General features: G+C 40.4%; 1 protein-coding gene across 1 annotated transcript; it reads left to right on the top strand.

The window, feature by feature from the left end:
• Positions 1–358: 358 nt before the first annotated feature.
• LOC110303310 (serpin B11) lies at positions 359–18,655 on the top strand. The gene is made up of 8 exons (XM_021174393.2): positions 359–456; positions 7,607–7,791; positions 9,047–9,106; positions 10,404–10,523; positions 12,342–12,459; positions 15,004–15,146; positions 15,742–15,897; positions 17,816–18,655. The coding sequence occupies exons 2-8, from the start codon at positions 7,624–7,626 to the stop codon at positions 18,215–18,217; spliced, it is 1,167 nt and encodes a 388-aa protein (XP_021030052.1). The 5' UTR covers positions 359–456; positions 7,607–7,623; the 3' UTR covers positions 18,218–18,655.
• The last annotated feature ends 1,419 nt before the right edge of the window (positions 18,656–20,074 follow it).

Here is a 20,074-nt window from a genome sequence, read left to right on the forward strand (position 1 = left end):
AAATAAATGTACCTCCAGCCATGGAGCATCTATCACCACCAGAATCTTTCTAACTGCATGACTTTGTGTTGTTTATAATGACTCTGAAAACCCCTGGAAAGTTGACATGGGCTCTATCAATGGGATGTGTTCACGCTATCTCTTCAGATAGCTAGACTTCCTTGGGTGGAAGTTAGGTTTGTTGATGATTCTTTGTTCATAAAGCAGGATGAGAATAATAAGTATAGTGTGATTCAGAAAGCACAGTTCATTGGTAATTCTGCCAAAGCCACTATATGGCCTTCAGAAAGACTTCCTTCTTGGAGCCGTACTTCCTGCCCAGCAGGTGAAGAGCTGAATCATAACAACACAGTGGAAAGGGAGGAGCAAAAAGTGAAGGCTTATATTTCCTTTGGAGGGACACGGCTCCAGTCTAACCTGCTAAACTCTTCCCATCACCATCAGAAAGCAACAAAGGTAAAGAGAAATCTTTCTGTACTTTATGAGTAGAATGTTGTCACAGGGAGATAAATAAGAGCAAAAGATGACACTTAACAAGTTTGTAATGAGTTAGATGAGGGGGTAGCTTATTGTTTAATTGAATGTGGTCCTTTGCTGACCTTTTGATAAGGGTATGAGCACATTTGAATATCATTGAAAATGTGCTTCATAAAAAAATAAATTCAGCTAAATATATCTCATAAATCTGATTGTTTTAGTGAAGAAATTATGATTATATTTTCTATTTAGTATTAACTCTAATTCTTTAGATAAGTATTATCCCTTTGTCAGTGTGGTATTTCTCTGTGTGTGCATATGGAAATGTGTGTGTGTGTGCCTGTGTGTGGGTGTTTGTGTGCATGTGTGTGTATGTATAAATTTCTCTCTGAGTGTGTATGTCTGTGTGTGTGTTTGTGTCTATCTGTAAATTCCTCTCTCTCTGTGTCTTTCTCTGCATATCTGTCTGTAAGTATCTCTCTCGGTTTCTCTCCCTCTCTCTCCCTCTCTCTGACCCTCTTCCTCTAGGTAGGGGGTCTGAGTCTGTGGGCTTTTCTGTGTGTGTGTGTGTGTGTGTGTGTTTCTTTGTGCCTGTGTCTGTGTCTGTGTCTGTGTCTGTGTCTGTGTCTGTGTCTGTGTCTGTGTCTGTGTCTGTGTCTGTGTCTGTGTCTGTGTCTGTGTCTGTGTCTGTGTCTCTGTCTGTGTCTGTGTCTGTGTCTCTGTCTGTGAGTTTCTCCATGTGTACTTTAACCAGGCAGTGCTCACGTTTTAAGAAGTTGAGGTCTTTGTTATATATGTGCTCTGAAAGAGCTGACCAAGACTTTGTGTCTCTGTACAGACCTATTTCTGATACATGTTCTCCTTCTGACATTTCCCGAATAGAATCATCTCTTCTTGAATACATTTTTTTAAACCTTGAAAGGACAAGAGACTCAGGAATTTTCCTTTGCTTCCTTTTCTTCCACAGCTACCTTTAGATTACACATTCAACTTTCCTGGAAGATGTTTCTTGCCCTAAAATATAGGTAGAAACGTAAAGAGATGTTCAAGGAAGCTTTCTAAAATTCTCTCTTTCTTTTCAAATTCCAATGCACCATCTTCCATGAAGCTCCCGACTTTCCCTCTACAGATCAGTTTGGCCACGATGGGGTTCTACACGTGTTTTTCAGGATTCATATGCTTTTAGACTTTTACCCAGTGCATTCTTCTTCGTGTAAAATTGACTGGTCAGTCTTTATTTGTCTAGATGTGAATAAATATTCAGTGTTATTTTCTCTAGTATATATTTGTTCTGGGGAAAGATGAAGACATTGATAAGTTCAAAAATTTATTTTCCTTCCCCCAAGGAATGATAATTCTAGTGACAAAACCCAATATATTCACAGGACCAAAACCTGTAATTCATCTAGATATTATTCTCTTTATGCAAAGACAATCACCCAAATGTAGAAAAATTGTCAATAAAGACTAGAGCATAAAATTAATTGAATACAATTTTGAAACTAGAACTGTTGCAAAAGATTTGTGCTTATAGTTATAAAGGTAGTGTTCTAGCTGGTAGGTGGTGGTGCATGTCTTTATTCCCAGCACTTGGGAGGCAGAGGCAGGTGGATTTCTGAGTTTGAGGCCAGCCTGGTATACAACGAGAATTCCAGGACAGCCAGTGCTATACAGAGAAACCCTGTTTAGATAAACAAAAACAACAAACAAACAAACAAACAAAAACCAAAAAAAAAATTAGTGTTCTAGAGAATGACTGAGATTATAGATGTCTTGAATGCTGCATTATAAGCCTGTGGACACAAAGCTCATGACATTACTATAATTATACATTTCTAACACCTTTATAAATATGAACTCAGCATTTTTGCCCCTTGTATGATGCGCTGCCAGGTTCAGTGGTGAGGTCACACAAGCTCTACTGTTTATTTACTCTTATCTGTTGAAGTTAGCTGCCAATGCTGTTGCATTACTTAATAGCATGTGGCAGCGATTGGGAAAAGTAGGAGGCTCAGGAGAGATGGACCACAGCTCCATTCCCAACAGTGTGCAATCTCTCAAGCTCCCAATGCATCCTCTGCAGAACTGCAGAGGCATAGCTCATCTTTCAAGATTAAAGACTCTGAATCCTGCACATACAGTACTTGGTGTGTATGTGGACCCTGTGACCAATCGCTTATTTCTCAAAGGTATTTTAGTGTAGGCGTGTAAACAGAGACTATGGAGATGTTCTTCACAGCACTTCCTATGATGCTGTGATGCAGAGTGCCATTAAAGCATCAGTCCCTGGGGAGTAAATAGGGTAACATATGACAAAAATACAAGAATTCACTGGCAGAAGTGAATCCATCTGAAGCAACGTAATATTTAGTACTAAATGAAGAATAAACCACTTAACAGAAGATTGCTTATGAAAACCAAAAAGTGTATGACCCAATAAAATAGATATTTTACAAGAACACCTACAAAAATGAGTATTGTCTAAAGAAATTAAAAGTATGATCTGAGACTCGGGTGAAAAAGAGTGAATTAGCTTAACATGCTGAGTAAAGAGGAGAGGGACCTGTGTAGTCACAGGATGCTGGCTCCCAAGGGCAGGGGCTGATGCTTTGAGCTTTTCTACTCAGTATTATAAAGAAAGACAGTCAGAGTTTTAGAAAGTACAGAATGCAGTAAGTGACCCTACTGTGTTCTAAAAGAAGCCTCAGTAATTGCAGGGTTCCTTGACTGCTTTATAATCAAAATGGCACAAATTGAAAATAAACTACATGTACTTGAAGTTACATCCTAGAATGTGATTTCATCCAGTAACTCCACCCAGTACAGAGTTGATAGAGTATGGAGAGCAGCCAGCTTGGATGTACCTCAGTACTGGGTGGACTTTTATTATTAAGATTACCAAATAAGTGTTTTCCAAGGACACTAATTATTATTATAGGTATGATGAAGAGCTGTATTAAGATGAAGCTGAACGGCAGCATCTTGCTATGAAGACTCAGGCTGTACAGGGACACGAGATCAGCAAATCCCCCACCCCCAATAATTTTGTTTTCAAAAAAAAAAAAAAAATCAAAAGGAAATGGTGGACTAGCTCAGGCTTGGCTCTAGTGCACCATGCTGGGTGGTGTCAGAGCTACTAAACAGCACCCAGTGCATGGGAATGGGTTTAGTGACCATTGTTAATTGCAGAATGGGGTGATGATCATCACTGGCACCGTGTAAATGCCATGGTTCATTGTTTTGAAAGTCCACAGATGACACATTTCCTTTTGCTTCTCAGTTGCCTGACAGCATGTGGTTGAGCCACAGGCTCCCCTCCCTCTCTCAGACCTGAGGACCATGTGCCCTTGGCTCTTTAGGACAGTGAGAACACAGAGCACGGAGCATGACACACATTCCTAAATCAGTGACACACACGGTCACACCCCAGAGAGAACACCTCCAGTGAGCTCAGGTCAAATGGGCATGGCTGAAAACACACATTAGTGACTACAGTCAATGGACAGAAGCAGGGAGGGGTAAATGGTTTGCTATCCTGTCCTTGGGAACATGTGCTTAGTCTAGAGTTCTAAAAACACGTGGAACTATATGTAAGAGAGAAGAGGTAAAAGAATGAAGTGTTTTCAGATCTGTGAGGGTCTAACTAAAATGCATAGATGCATTAGAAAACTATGAACTTTCTTAAGTGGGCCTGCTGGTCTTAGAGGACAAGGAGGCATAAACAGATTTTCTGAAGTAAGCAGTGATGCTTCTAGCTGCAAGTAGCAACAGAAGACTAAACTAAAATGTTTCATTTACAAAGCAAGAAAAGCTGTCAGAAGACATGACAAGAAATGCCAAAGTAGGGTAGATCCAAGCCAGTTAATCCACCCACACAGCTGTGAGTCATTAAGGACTCCAATTCCCTGAGTCTTTCTCCACTGGCATGCTGGGCCCTCTCTTTGACCTCATGGTCATGCAAAGCTACTCGAATGGTACCCACATGTAAACAGCACAGCTCTGAAAAAGGAGACTCTCCGATGGGCTTATTGACCTTTTCCAGGGAAAAGATTTCTTTAGCAAGGATTCCAGAAGTTCCTAAGTCCTAAGCCACTCACTGACAAGGACAGCTGAATTGTTTTAATTAGTTTAGGCAATTAAGACTTGGGATCAGGAAGCTTAAGTTCTTCTCCTAAGCATACATTTAATCTGTATCACAGCTAGTCTTCTTGCTGACTGCTGGGTAATTAACATTTAAAATGTGCTGTCCAGAAAGCAGGGGAGAGGAGGCTGAACAGTAAGCAGAGAATCCAGGAAAAAATCAGAAAGGAGGGCAGGTGGGAAGAAGGTCACAGAGATGGTGTATGCTAACTAGATTACCTGGTAGCTCAGCTTCATAAGAGCTTTCTGGGTATTCTGACTTCTCAGTGGGGCATGTTCTCTTCTAAAGGCACATCTTACTTTTCTCTATCCTCACTTTTCATGGCATTTGGCTTCCCACTTCATTTTCTGGATCTGTATGTTTCTTTTTCTGCATGTTGGTCTCTTTTCAACCCACTGTTTTTCTCATGGATGTTCTGATTTCTTGCACATTCCTGGAAAACTCTCCTACTTTTCAATAGAAGGAGGCTGTGCCTCCCAGGGTAGATCTGCTTCTTTCTTCTGTACTTCACTGAAGTCTATGCATACCTGCTTAGTGTGGTACTTACTGGATTAAAATCCCCTCTCTTCACATACTTTTATGAGGGGCATCTACATGTCCACCAAGGAGAACAAAAAGGAATCCATGATCTGATGGAGACAGGAATCTAGGGAGTAGATCAGATAAAAAAATGGCACGTGTAGTGAGTCAGGTGGAGTGTTCTAGGAAGAAAAAGAACCTGAAGAGTTATGATGTAGGGATGTGGCTGAGTTTTCAATGGGAATGACCAGGGAAAGGGTTACTGATGCAGTGTATTTCTGAAAGGAAAGAGGACTTCCAGAGTGAGCCTTTTGACAACTGGGGGCAAGAACAGCTCAGAGGAGGGATAAACAATGTAGAAGACCTGATATGGACATGATTGGATGAAAGCGAAAGCTATGGTATCAAGAGTCAGTGAAGTAAGACAGAGATGAGTCTTGAGAAGGCCAGGGTCAGGTCAGGGAAGTGCCATGCTGGGTATGGTAAGGCTTTGACTTCTCTGAGAATGGCATGGTACTGAAGATGCTGAGTACAGAGGAACATGGCATCTGTCCTTTAAGTAACACCACTCTTGCCTCTCAAGAAAATACAAATAGGGAACATAAAAATGAAGGAGGTAATCAGGTATGCAAAGTGTTGCAATATTGTTGGGATGGAAGGGGAAAGCTTTGTCTAAAGTGGCAAAATCAGAAAGAGTGACAGGATTTTTAAAAGTAGAGGACATAAGGTATTTTTATAGACTGAAGGTGAATAAGAATGAGAAAGTATTAAAGGATAATATCCAGGTTATTAGTCTGAAAATTGGAAAAGTGGAACTATGAGTTCTGCAAATGAGGGAAGATGTGATGGAACAGGCAAGGTGGAAGGCTGGGGAGCCAAGGGTTTGCTCTCCCTCACGTCAAATCTGAAGGAACCCTCAGGCATGTAAGTGAAGAGTCAAGTGTGAAGTTGGATATATGGGTCTAGAATTGAGGAGCAGCATACATTCAAAACAAAGTCAGCATCGTTCTTGCTGGAACCAAACATCTGGGGAAATAAAAAAGTAAGAAGAGGTTCCACTTAGCTTGTAGTTTCAGAAAGCTCAGTCTAACATAGTGAAGGAATTGTGGAATAGAACAAATTATAGAGGGAACAAAGATGAGTAAGAAAGGGAGATAGCAAGGAAGAGGGAGAGGGACAGGGAGAGGGACAGGGACAGGGAGAGGGAAAGTAAAAAGGACAGGGACAAGGACAGCGAGAGGGACAGCAACAAGGAGAGGGAAAGCAAGAGGGACAGGGACAGGAATAGGGATAGGGAAAGGGAGACCAGATAGACAGGGATAGGGACAGGGGTAGGGAGAGAAAATGAATAGCTCCAAGTGTGTAAACCTAGTGAGGTCATTCCTTCAGACAGGTTCTACCTAACATTCCCAGAACTTCTCAAAAATAGTTTCACCAGCTTGAGGCCAGTTATTCAGCTCATGAGCCTATGGGGCACATTTTATACTCGATTTCTAGCAAGGACTTATCAGAGTTTTGGTGATAAGTGACCCTGAGTTGGGATGAGGTCACCTGAGGTGTGGGTATACAAGCAGATAACACTCAGGTCTGAAGCTTGATGAGTTATGATGAGCAGTTGCCAGCAATGAAGACTCTGAATGTGAGACTAGGGTTACTCAGGAGGCAGGCAGTGGAATAAGAGACTGACTACCAGGAAGACAAAGCAAAGAAGTGTTTGCTGGCAATGGACCCTATGAAGAATGAAGTCTCCTTGTTGCCAGTAACTACTTTTGTAAATTTTATTTTATGTTTTTATTTTTTATTGGATATTTTATGAATTTACATTTCAAATGTTATCCCCTTTCCTGGTTTCCCCTCCAGGACCCCCCTCTTCCTCCCCCCCCCCCTGCTTCTAAAAGGATTCTCCTCCTCACACCCATCCACTCCCATGTCACTGCCCTGATATTCCCCTACACTGGGGAATCGAGCCTTCATAGAACCAAGGACTTCTCCTCCTATGGATGCCAGTCAGGAACTTCTCTTGATGTTTGCTGTTTCTATGGCTAGCTCTCCACTCTCTCTGGTGCTCCATCAGTGTCTGTAGGACTAGACTTTCTTTCCCAATATGCTGTTTCCCTAACATACCGCACACTGCAGCATCAACCTTCTTTTTCTCAGGTTTTCCCTTTTCTGTTCCTCCCCTGATATGGCTCTGACTGGGTCACCTTCTGGCTTTACTTCACAGTCTTGGAAGAGTGCCAAGATGGGGATAAAACTGTGTCAGGTGTCAGGTTGTTTGTGGGAAACTGCCTAGAGAGCTGCTACCCTCCTCCTGTGAGGTTCTAAACAGGAGCAGTCTGGTGGGAAAACAACAGTTTGTCTGAGTCTGTGAAGCATAAGCATTTTGGCACACACATCCCAGGGCAAGGGGTATTGTACAGCCTAGAAAGTACGCACACAAGGACTGAAATATATTTGCTCTACTTGTAGGCATTGTTTGCATAAGAATGGATCCCATCACCACAGCGAGTACTGAATTTTGCCTTGATGTGTTCAAAGAGCTGAGCAGTAGCAACATGGGAGAAAACATCTTCTTTTCTCCACTGACTACATTTTACGCTCTAAGCATGCTTCTCCTGGGTGCCAGGGGAAAGAGTGCTGAGCAAATGGAAAAGGTAATGTGAAGCAGAACACCCCCAGGAACCAGGCATCTCTCATGTGCTCCTCCTTCTTGTCTGACACACTTCAGCCATTTTCATCTAAAAAGATATTGTGTCATGAAAAGGCATATTTAGGCAAGTCATATTTATTAGAAAGGTAAAAGCTCTAAATAAAAGAATTTAATATAAGTCAGTACAGTACAGAAACTTTTTTCAATTTTTCAATAACTTATTTGTTTATTCATATTGCACCCCAATAGCAGTCCCTTCACTCCTGTCCTCCCAGTGCTGCCCTTGAAAATCCCTCCTCCATTCTCCCTCCCTTTCTACTCAGAAAAGGGGATGCTCCCTTGTGTACCACCTCACCCTGGGACATCTAGTTTCAGCAGAACTCCGAACCTCCTCTCCCACTGAGGCCCAACCAGGCAGTCCAAGTAGGGGAAGGTGATCCAATGGTAGGCAACAGAGTCAGAGACTGCCCCCACTCCCATTGTTAGGAAACTCCTATGAAGACCAAGCTGGACATCTGCTACAAGCATGTAGGGGACCTTGGTCTAGCCCCTCCATGATCACTTCTAACATTACTATTTTGGCTATTTGAACATAATAGAGAACATATGTTTCATACTATTCTTTTGATCTAAAATTTTGAACTGAAAACCCTTATAAGACTTTAAATACATTTAAAAAGGAAGGTATTACTAAATTTATTCATGGCAACCCTGTTAGCAAGCAGGGATTGTTATTCCCATTTTACTTCTAGAGAAATGGTGACATGTCATATGACCCTGGCTGCAAGATCTTTCCACTCCATGGATTTCTATTATTCTGAATGTCTAGAAAGTATCTCTTGATAGCTCTTAGTATAGCTGCTGCCTTGCTGTTACTTTACTGAGAAACTGCCATGTTTTCTGGGCTCCCTTTGAGCCATGCTCTAGTTAAAAGACTGAAGAGTAGGAAGAAGGCAGAGTGGCCTCCCATAATAGAGTTCTGCTCCTAGAACCTGGCAAATTATGTGCTGGGGTAAGGGTGCTTGTCATGTCTGGTCTCAGTTTTTCTAACATCAAATGAAGGTGATAGAGTTTACCTGTGCTGTTGTCGGTAGGGTTAAATAAGACACCTAGGGACTTAACTTAGGACCTGAAACATACTATTCGGTGTTATCTATTGATATTGGTCTTGATCTAAAATAGAAGCATGAACATAGCTCTCAGATTTAGTCGATCATACATTACTTTTGTGGCCAGTTGATCTCTTTTTCTTTTCCCAGGTGCTCCACTATGACTGCTTTTCAGGAGTCTTAAAAGCAAAGACGAAAAATTCTTCTGAGGTATGCTGCTCTCAGTGCTTCTATTCATATCCAGTACTCTCAGCTTTATATACCAAGAAGTCATCCACCAGTCTGGATGAGTAGAGACCTCTCATGGTGCCAGAAGGAAGCCAGCCCTGTCCCAGAGTTCTCTATTAATGCTCCCAATAATCACAGCAGAGTGTTGAATCTAGCCCATGGTAGTAATGATAGCAACAAGGATAAAGTCTCTCTATTCACTCTTTCAATCCAATCATTGTCATTCAGACTTTTTTGTTCTGTGCCCTTGTCTGTTGTTATCTCATTCTACTGAGAGTCACTGAGAAATTACTGGCTTTTAATTACATACTGTCCCTGATGCAGCCCCATCCATAGGCTGTGAGACAATGGTACCTAGTTATTCCCCAAGGAGTGTTCACTTATTTACAAGGAATTCTCTCAAGATAGTAGTTTTAGTAGGTATATGAATAAATGTATATACACATGAATACAGACAGAAACACAGGTATATGCACAAACACAGACACATAAACAGACATAACTGAAACTTTTGCAGAAACCCTACTTATTAGAAACCATTATTCAGGAAATATATTCATTGTTGTTTTTGGCATCTATGAATTCTTAATCATCATTCAGATGTATTACAGTTGCAAATTTAGCAGAGCTGCTACTGCACAAGTAAGTGAATGTATTAAGTCTTGTTAGTGAAGGTTAAAGTATTGGTTTAAGTAGTCATTCACAATGCACTGAGACATTGCTTGGGCATGTTGATTCATGCCTGCAATCTCAGCACTTAGCAGAAGAGGCACAAAGACTGTAGTAGAGTTCAATGCAGGACTGGTATACATAAAGAATTTGTTTGAGCCAGGCCTATCTAGCAACACCATTCCCTAATTGAGAAGACAGGATAAACAAGAATCTAAGAAGGACAAGATGGTAATATGGAAGAAAATATGACCACACTTCATATAACACAAAAATACAATAACAAACTGTCAAAAATATAAAAGAAAAGACCTGGCATTGAAAATATAAATATAAATACACAGAGAGCCGCAGAAGTTGCATTAGAATCTCTTTGTTCATGAAAACTTAATCTTTTGGATTAAAGTATTAGGATCATCAAGTAAGTACACAAGAACCTGCATGGTTGGCTGAGATCATTTTGCTAAGGAAATTCAAGTTCATCTCATCTTGTTCACTGCTGTCTATTAGAAGGCAAACATCTTGCTGTACAGATATTATACTTTTTATTATTTCTAAATTTTCAATGGCTTGAAAGCAATCACATGTCTTCTCTGTTCAACACTCCCAGTGCAGCCAAGTTGGAATGTTGCATCCTGATTTCAGAGCCCTGATTTCCCACATTAACCAACAGAACTCCCTCAGCATTGCTAACAGAATCTACGGGACGAGGTCAATAGCATTCCACAAGGTGAGCAAACATGGCACCCTTTTAATTTCATATAGAAGATCAAGGGAGAGTGAACAGAACTCATGGTATTCTTATAATGTTGAATTTTAGCTTAGAGACACGACTTTATTAAAATTCTCACTTAGAGTCCTGCAGTATCATGTGAAACTTCCTTTCTCTGCCAAATCCCTAAAGCCATGCAATAACTAAGGTCAGAAGTAAAGCACAAAATGAAGGCATTTGTCAGAGTTGCCCTGTGAGGATGAGAAGAAAGGTGAAATACATTTCTAATCTTTAGCAATGACCCTTGATGGTTGACTATCAAGAGGTAGTTGAAAGCACATTCAATATGAACCAAGAAATGAGAGGTTTTCTTCCACTTAATATATGACTTTGGGTAAGTAACTTCTCTCTTTAAAAAAAAGAGGAATTTTTCTAACTCCAAAACTAGAGATGGGTTTTGGATCTTATCCACCAACACTGAAGTGTGTAGTTTCATTGAATGTTTATTTTATCTCCAGAGCCAGGAACTTCTAAGCTAATCACAGGCATTTACATCATACAATGGTTTCATTGTGCTATTCCACAGACACAAAATTTCCATGAACTCTAACGTGTATAAAACAGTTTCTGAAAATCCCAATTGACAAAGGTCACACCAGTGATTACCAAGATCGAGATGTGATTCTTATCTAGACTCAAGCTTCCTTCCTATAATGACTGACATGAAATACTGTTGTACTTGGTCCCTTTTTCTTTGACCAAGATCACTGAAGTGTTGAGAAGAAGCCTCAAATTTCTGTTTTCTTCCCCACTCTGGTCGCTTACGCTGTCTTGGTCATCACATATCTCTGATAGAATTTTTGCATCTGAGGTGGATAGGCCACCTTGGCACTGCAGACATTCTAAGAATCTTCCTTCTACTCTGACAGAAGCTCAGAAAAATGTGTTCTGTTGAGTGTCTGTGGTGATGGAAGTCATGGACTGTTTCCTTTGAGCTGCTATACTTTCTTTTGTCTTTACCTCGCCCAAGCAGTGACCTAGACACAGGGTAAATAAATGTTGATTTGAAGTGGTGGTTTTGAATTTGTTCCTGAGGAAAGAAGGAAGCCATTTAGCTGCTATACTTAAGTTTTCTTGTAAGACTCTTGCTCTTTACTTTGAAGAGGAAAACATAGAGACAGGCAAAAAGGTGTCCATTGCCCATGTATGAAATCCATCATTTTGACTTGAATGCACTGCTGTAAGAAAACCTGTGATATAGTGGGAAAACAGCCAAATGTTTCTGGACTTTTTTTTTCTTTTATTCTTTTTCTTTTTTTTTGGAAATCCTTGGATTTAAAGACAAGTACTCACAGATTTTGTTCCGTTTTAACTTCTGACAGCAACAGATTTTTCTCTCTGTGTTAGGACTTTAGAACATTCTAAACTGCAAGGACTGTGTGTGTCTGTGTGTGTGTGTGTGTGTGTGTGTGTGTGTGTGTGTGTGTTGCTGCAGGAGTGAGTACCTGAAGCACATGTGTATATGGAAGTCAGAGGCAGCTTTGTGTGTAAGTTTTTTCTTTCTGTCTTTTCTAAAACAAGGTCTTTCCCTTATTGCTTACCACTTCTTACAGCAAGTTATCCTGCTTCCGGAATTCACCTGTCTCTGCTTTCCATCTCTTGTAGGAGAACTGAGGTTACAAGTGCACGCTGACACACCTGACTTTTGCATGGTTCTGGCTGTGCGAACTCAGCTCCTCACACTTGCATAGGAAGTAATTTACTCACTGGGCCGTATTCCCAGACCCTTCCTTGCACTATTTTTCTGCTGCCTCTCAATTGTCCCTTCTTTTACAGCAATATGTAAGATGTTGTGAGAAACTATACCAAGCCAAGCTTCAAACTGTTGATTTTGAACTATCTGCAGAAGAGACAAGGAAAAGTATTAACGCTTGGGTTAAAAATAAAACTAATGGTAAGGATAATTGTGTGTGTCTCTATGTGTGTGTGTGTGTACAGAAACTTTATGCTCCATTGGGGAAAGTCTTGCCTTGCTATGATTACAAGGGAGCTGAAGTCAACAAGTATAACATCTAAAAGTTGAAGACTTGTTGTCTTGGTTACAGTTTTACTGCTGTGAACAGACACCATGACCAAGGTAATTCTTAGAAGGAAAACACTTACTTTGGGTTGGTTTATAGGTTCAGAGGTTCAGACCTTCATCATCAAGGCAGAAACATGACAGCACATAGGCAGACATGGTACAGGAAGAGGTGATAATTCTTTATCTTCCTCTGAAGGCTGCTAGCAGAATACTTGCTTCCAGACAGCTAGGGTGAGGGTATTAAAATTCCTGCCCACAGTCACACACCTACTCCAAAATCCCCTAACAGTGGCACTACCTGGGCTGATCATAAACAAATCATTGCACTAATATAAAGTGAATGCAATGAATGATTTGGAACATACTTAAGAATATATCTTACAATCATTTGTCCTATGCCAAGAGACCTGGGAAAGAAATAAACACCCTTTCTACTTTAAAGAAATGTCATAAAGTTATCAATTTTTATTAAAATTAATCTCTCATTCATTCAGAAACATTTTAAGCATCATTGTTTATCTATTGCTTTAATATGATAGTTACAGTGTAGCCTCAAGAGTATAATGAAAATGGAACTCTTCTTTATGACTAGAGTTGGATGCTTGAGCCTTCTTGTGCTTCATGCAGTGACAGGTTACAGTCCAAATTTCTAGGTTGCAATGCTCTGAAAGGCACTGGGGCAGCTGGATGTTTAACTTTGTTCAGAATATTTACAAAGCAGACAACTTCTAGTATCTTCCAAACATGTTTCTGATTTCAAATATCCATTTACTTTAAATGATATCTGTATTTGTAATACACCAGTTTTCAACTTCAAGAGTAAGTGACCCAGAATGGGGTGCATGCCTGAACCCCTGCATCTGGACAAAGAGTCAGGTTTACTTACAACCAGTGCAATTCTAAATAGCCTTCTTTGTAAAAGCAAATCTCAGGACACCCTCTTCTACACAACAACCTCTAGGTCAGCCTGGCCTACACAGTACAGCCTGTTTATACACAGATTTCCAGGACAGTATGATCTAAAGAGTGAGTTCCAAGGACAACTTGGTCTAAACAGTGAGTCCCAGGACAGCCTAGTCTAGATAGTGAGTTCCAGCACAACCCAATGTAAACACTGAACTTCAGAATAGCCTGCTCTACACAGTGAGCTCTAGGACAGCCTGGGCTACAATGACTATTACACAGACAACCCTTTTTAAATTCAGTGGGTCACATACGCAAAGCAAAAACTAGGCAGGGGACTTATTGAGTCTAAAAGCCATTTCTGTGGGAATGGGAGTCAGCTTGAAGATTTGTAGGGTGAGAAAGACAAAAATTTTTTTCATATATGTATGAAGCTGTTAAATAATCAAATATTGAAAACCACTACTATAAACACAACAAGACAAGCAAACAATAAAAACAATTAAATAGGCAGAGCTGGGAGATAACCTGTCAATACTACGCTTGCTGCTTGAGCATGAGGACTTGAGACTGATGCCCAGGAACATGTGTAGAAAAAGCTATGTGTGGCGATATATGCCTGCAAACTTCCTGCTGGAAAGTTTGAGACAGGAAAAGTTCTGGGGCAGGCTGGTTATTCATCTAGAGTTACAGGGAGCACCAGGTCAGTAAGAGACCTTGTCTCAAAGAAGGCAGAAAGCAACTGAGGAGTGACGTTCATTTTATCTATGACTTCTACAAGTATACTCACACGTACATACACACACACACACGCACACACACACACACACTATTACTTTAATTAAAATGTCCTTTCATGTGTGTGTGTGTATGTGTGTGTGTGTGTGTGTGTATACATGTGCCACAGTGCTCTTGTAGAGATCAGAGAACAGTTGGGACTTTTCCATTTCTACGTCAGGTTGTCTTGATAGAACAGAAAGCTTGTGTAGTAAGTGCTTTTACCTGCTACACCAGTGGTTCTCAGCCTTCCTAAAGCTGTTCTTCCTAATACAGTTAGTCAGGTTGTGGACTGTACTATTTTGAGGACCATAAAATTATATTTTGTTGCTACTTCATAACTGTTACTTTGCTATGCTATATATTATAATGTAACTATCTAATATGCAGGTTATCTGATATGTGACCTCCAAATGGGCCGTGACCCCCTGCTTGAGAACTGTACAAAGCTATCTTGTTCACCAGGGGGAGGGGGGATCTTTGAAAGGTAAGTATGGAAGTTAATAATGGACAATAATGTGTTAGATAGGAATAGGAATAGGATAAACTGAGCCATCCCTAAGGCATTACTTTCTAGATCAGAAGTTCCTGTGACAGGGAAGGATGTATAGTGACAGGAATGGGAGTTCTTCTGGTATCTCAAATTTAAATTAGTGAAAAAAGTATGCAAATATCTCTTATCAACAAGTTAATCCAAATAAAAAATATCTGTTCTTTTATCTGTTTTACTCCAAGGAAAAATCACAAACTTATTTGCAAAGGGTACAATTGACCCATCCTCGGTCATGGTCCTAGTGAGTGCCATATATTTCAAGGGACAATGGCAAAATAAATTCCAGAAAAGAGAGACAGTGAAAGCCCCCTTTCACATGGGTGTGGTAAGTATTTCACTTTCTGGACTTTTGACAAGGTTTTATAAAATGCAATATTAATTTAAGGAAAATTCAGAAAGTTTTCATGAAAGCATTGCTGTAGGTTGCTGATGGCTTTTGTTTTTCAAAGTGACTGTAACTTTCTCACTGGACATGAGAGTGGACAGAGACTCCCTGAAGGAGTGGAAACTTCTTGTGTTCAGTTCCTGAAGTCTTGATGTTTGCACTGTGGTTACTTCCTGTGTCAACTCATAAAGCAACGCTTTTGTTCTCGAGAGGATACACATGGCTTAAGAGAGATAATGGGCGAGCCTGTCATTTGACTTCCCACATAAATTTTTTAGCTAGAGACTAGTGTTATAACTCACTTAAATCATCTCTCTACTATTCTTCTACAACAGGCTCTAACTTTGACTTATTTTAGGATTACAGAACTGTTAACCTGGGCAAAAGAAAGTAATAAAAAGTATAGCTAATATTTTGTTATTAACATTATATTTTACAGTGATAACACAGATAATCATGTTAGAAAAATAAAATACACCTTCATACCTACTCACATGTTACTGTATAATTTATTTATAATCTTTTTTAAAAATAGGGTAAAAGTGCAGTTGTGGATATGATGTATCAGACTGGAAAATTTAAGCTGGCTATCATAAAGGAGCCAGAGATGCAAGTCCTTGAGCTTCCCTATGCCAACAACAAACTAAAAATGATTATCCTGCTTCCTGTAGGCACAGCCAGCGTGAGCCAGGTAAAAGGCGGACAATGTTAGTTTGTAGCTAATATGCGAGCATGGTGTGTGCATGTGTGCATAATGTGTGTATGCATAAGTATGAGTGTGTGTGTGTTTTCACTCTTTGTGGCCTTTGTTGTCTTAGCTGACTGGTGACTAATCTTAGTGGTCTTTCCCCAGGAGCTGAACACTAAGTATTGATCCCTGCCCTTTAGTACTCAGGCAAGCCAAGCGCTTCATTCATTGAAAAAGTCATGTAGGTTCACCATGTTATACAATATAAATGCACACACATATTGCTCATGAGACACTTAGAGGATATCATTCTGTAGTAATGAAATGTACTTGTGATCAGATTATTGGGCCCTAGAGATCTAATGAAGCCTTGTTACTCTAAAGGACAGTTTTCTGCTCTAACCAGAGGATATACTTACAGACTAACCATTTTTAACATCCCAAATTTGTAAGAAAATAGAACCACAACCAGGAAGCAAAGGGACCAGGAACTAGTCATGAATCAGTGGTGGCAGGAATTTGGGTTCAGTCTCTTCTTCCTTGTTATAGCTGAAGGTTCTTAGCATCGAAAGACCTCGAAGGAGAGGTAGGCAGCATCTAAGCCCAAGCTAGCCACCACCTAGTCAGCACCTCAAGACATTCCACAGGGTGAAGTTTCTTAGGTGAACAGCTGTGCCTCTGGGAACCTGAAGAGAGAGGCTGGTTCACACAATAGGATGGCCACACTCAGGGTCAGCCAATGGCACTGGTGTCCAGGGAGAGGAGAGATGGGTGAAAGAGCTGGGCTGGGTTGTATACATTTGGATTAGGGAGTGAGGAGGATACCAGTTCAGAGGGAGCTGTAGGAAGAGAAGCTTATCTGTCACTGTGGGGATGGTATGCTTACAGTGTGGCAAATGCAGAGGAGATTAAGGCCTTTGGGGTTTGTGGTCAGCTGGGGTAGAAGATGTTAAAGTCACTTAGCAATTTGGAAGCAGTTTAATCTTCACATAAAATCATGTGCAAAATAAAATAAAGGTATAAATTAGAATGTGGAGGCTAGGGTGTTGTTCCCAGAGAATTATCTCCATGTGAGGTTTACCCAGTAAATAGAAGAGAAACAGGTAAAATGAGGAGACACTCCAGATCTAGGGAGAACACAGAGCACATATAAGGAAACTTGGACTAGAACTAGTGAAAGATGATAAAAAGGACTTGATGACAGAAAACCTACCCTTATCTTAACATTTTGTTTTATGAGAGTGGAAGAGTAATGACATGTTTTGGACTTTGGGACAGGATGACAATGAAAGGGACACAGTATGTAGTTTGGTGCTATAGAGGGTTGGCTACAGAGTACCAGACACTCAAGGGTAGTATTTAAACAACAGATGAAAATGTTGAAGCTTGACTTTATGACGAGAAGTCAGTTCCTGGGACCATTTGAGAAACCTAAGTACATATGTGGGAGTTGGAATGCCAGTCAGAAACACTGCAGTAGGCAATCACACTATGTTCAGCTTCAGAGATAACATAACTGAGAGTAAAGGACATCAAGGAGATTGAAGTCATCAGGAGTGGGACAAAGAGACATGGCATCTTAGAAGCCAAATGAGAACCAAGTTCATAAAGATGTGCCTCACAGTTTCAAATGGTTGGACTGATCCAGGAAGCAGGTTTAAAATAATTCCAGGCGCAATAGCAGAAAAGATTAGGAAAAAGCTAAATGGTAAGGGAATTCCAGACTATCCACTGAGAAAGTCAATGAGGGAATATAGAGAAGTGGGCAACAGATAAAGACCAGATGGTTAGATACAAATGACAATGGTTGAAAAGTCAGCAATGAAGCTGAGCCACTCACACTGGGAATTACAGAAACATCTGTTCTATAGAGAGATGATATGTTTAGCTCACATGTGCTCATCTGTGTTTTGACTCTTAGATAGAAAAACACCTGAATGTGAAGATGCTTCGAGAGTGGACTAACCCTTCTAACATGGTGGAAAGAGAAGTGGATGTTCACATCCCTAAGTTCAGTCTTTCAGTAAAATATGACCTAAACACCCTATTGAAATCCCTAGGCATGAGGGACATCTTCAACGTAGCCAATGCTGATCTCTCTGGAATGTCACCGGACAAGGGCCTATATTTATCCAAGGTTGTTCACAAGTCATATGTGGATGTCAATGAAGAAGGCACAGAGGCAGCTGCAGCCACTGGGGAGAGTATTTCTGTGAAGCGACTCCCTGTCACAGTTCAGTTCACAGCCAATTGTCCTTTCCTGTTCTTTATCTGGGATGAGTCTGGCAATATTTTATTTGCTGGCAAGTTTGCTTCTCCATAGACAGAGGGCATCGTGGAGGCCTCAGAGATAGCTAAGAAGTACAGGGGCGAAGGGGCTGAACCTTTGCATCTCAGCTTTTGTTCATCTGCAAAGCAGGTCTACTATTACCTCAGACTTATCCTGTGAGTTAGTGAGCCCAAGACTCTAGCAGCCATGTTAGAAGATCCATTTATACCAGTGCTCTTCTGGATTTCATATAATTGAGACCGCATCTGAGTACAGAGTGGCATAATTGAGTTAACAGAGAAGTTTATACAAGGCTTGATATGTTTGGTTTTTCTATGAGTGACATTGTGAATGAGTGATCTAGAATTTCTACTTTGGCTCGATTTCTAAATATAAATTTCTTGCATGCCAATGGATTTCAGCTCAAACTTCTACATGGATCATAATAAATAGACACAATGCTTTTAACTCTTTGAAGATAAGAATAAACTATATCAGTTAATTAATTGAGCTTTCTTATGCGAGGTGCGAGGAATATTCCCTTCCCCCTTTTCTTTCTTTTTCTAAAAACTTCTATGACAATTTACATGTTCATAATGGATTTTGGTCTTTTTTTCATCCCTCTTTACTACTCTGTCTCATTCTGCTCCCTCTTCAATGGAAACCCCTCTGCTTCCCCATAATTCCTCGTCCTACACTGATTCTAGTTTGTGACCTACCAAGTTTAAATGAGGGTTGCTGGCATTAGTAAGTATGGGTGAGAGGTTGTTTGCTGAAGCATGGGTAACTTATTAGAGACCACACTACTGAAGAAAACAGCACCCATTCTCCTGGCCATTAATTATCAATAAGTTCCTCAGGAAAGGTATCTTCTGAGCCCCTTCTCCATTTGCTATGAAACATTGATGGGCCAAACATTGTGCTTATCTTGGGCAAGTAAGCACAGCTCCAGGGACCTTCTGAGGGCAATGAGCATGCCATGTCCAGGAGACACACTTCATTGTGTCCCTCTTTGTCCCTCTTACCCTCTTTCTTCCCTGTCTTCTGCAGTGCTTCCTGATCCTTGGAAGGGTTTGATACAGATGTCCTGTTTGGGGCTGAGCCTTAATAGCCTCATTGTCTTACTACTACAGTTTTCCAGCCAAATCATTTATTGGTCAAAATATATAATACATTCCTTCCTCCTTTAAAAATCAGCAATTCAGTGAATATAATTATTAGGGAAACAAGAGATAGATATCAATTGGATGTTTCTACTTAGAGAGCACTTCCATAATTTTCACTAAAGATAACACAGAACAATAAGCAGATGGCAGATGTCACTGTGCAATGGTTCCAGCATGTACAAAATGTGGAATGTAATGAGGGGTATATGTTTTGTGTCTTTTTTCTGAGGAGACTGGAACAAACATCTATTCACTCCAGATCAGACAAGGAAGGCAGAGCAAGGGAACAATTCTATCAATGTCTAGCTTAGCTAACCAGTAGGTTTATTAGGGTTACTTAAAGAAATATGAGTGGAAGGTTACCTTTATGTCATGAGTTACTTAAATGCAGATGTATCAATGAAAAGCCCATGCCAGGGTGAACACTATATCCCTGGATCTCCCTGCATGAGACTGAGGCAGGTTGGCTGGTCATTAATATATGATATATCATGAATATGGATAATATATTGAGCAAGAACAAGAGGAAGTGACTCATGCTATTTTTTAGCTTTAGAATGAGGAGAGCATTTCCTCTGTTAGGGGATCTCAGCTATTTTCCCTTATGGCCTTCAACTGATTACATGATTTCTACCCATTTGGTGAAGATAATCAGCTTTACTCGACGTGTGCTGTTTCAAATGCTAATCTTTTGTTAAAAATACCTTCACAGCGGCAGCAGCAGCCAGGCTAATGTCTGTCCAAA

This window comes from Mus caroli, unplaced genomic scaffold, assembly GCF_978045245.1.
Source record: "Mus caroli unplaced genomic scaffold, Mus_caroli_1 scaffold_1, whole genome shotgun sequence".
Lineage (NCBI taxonomy): Eukaryota > Metazoa > Chordata > Mammalia > Rodentia > Muridae > Mus > Mus caroli.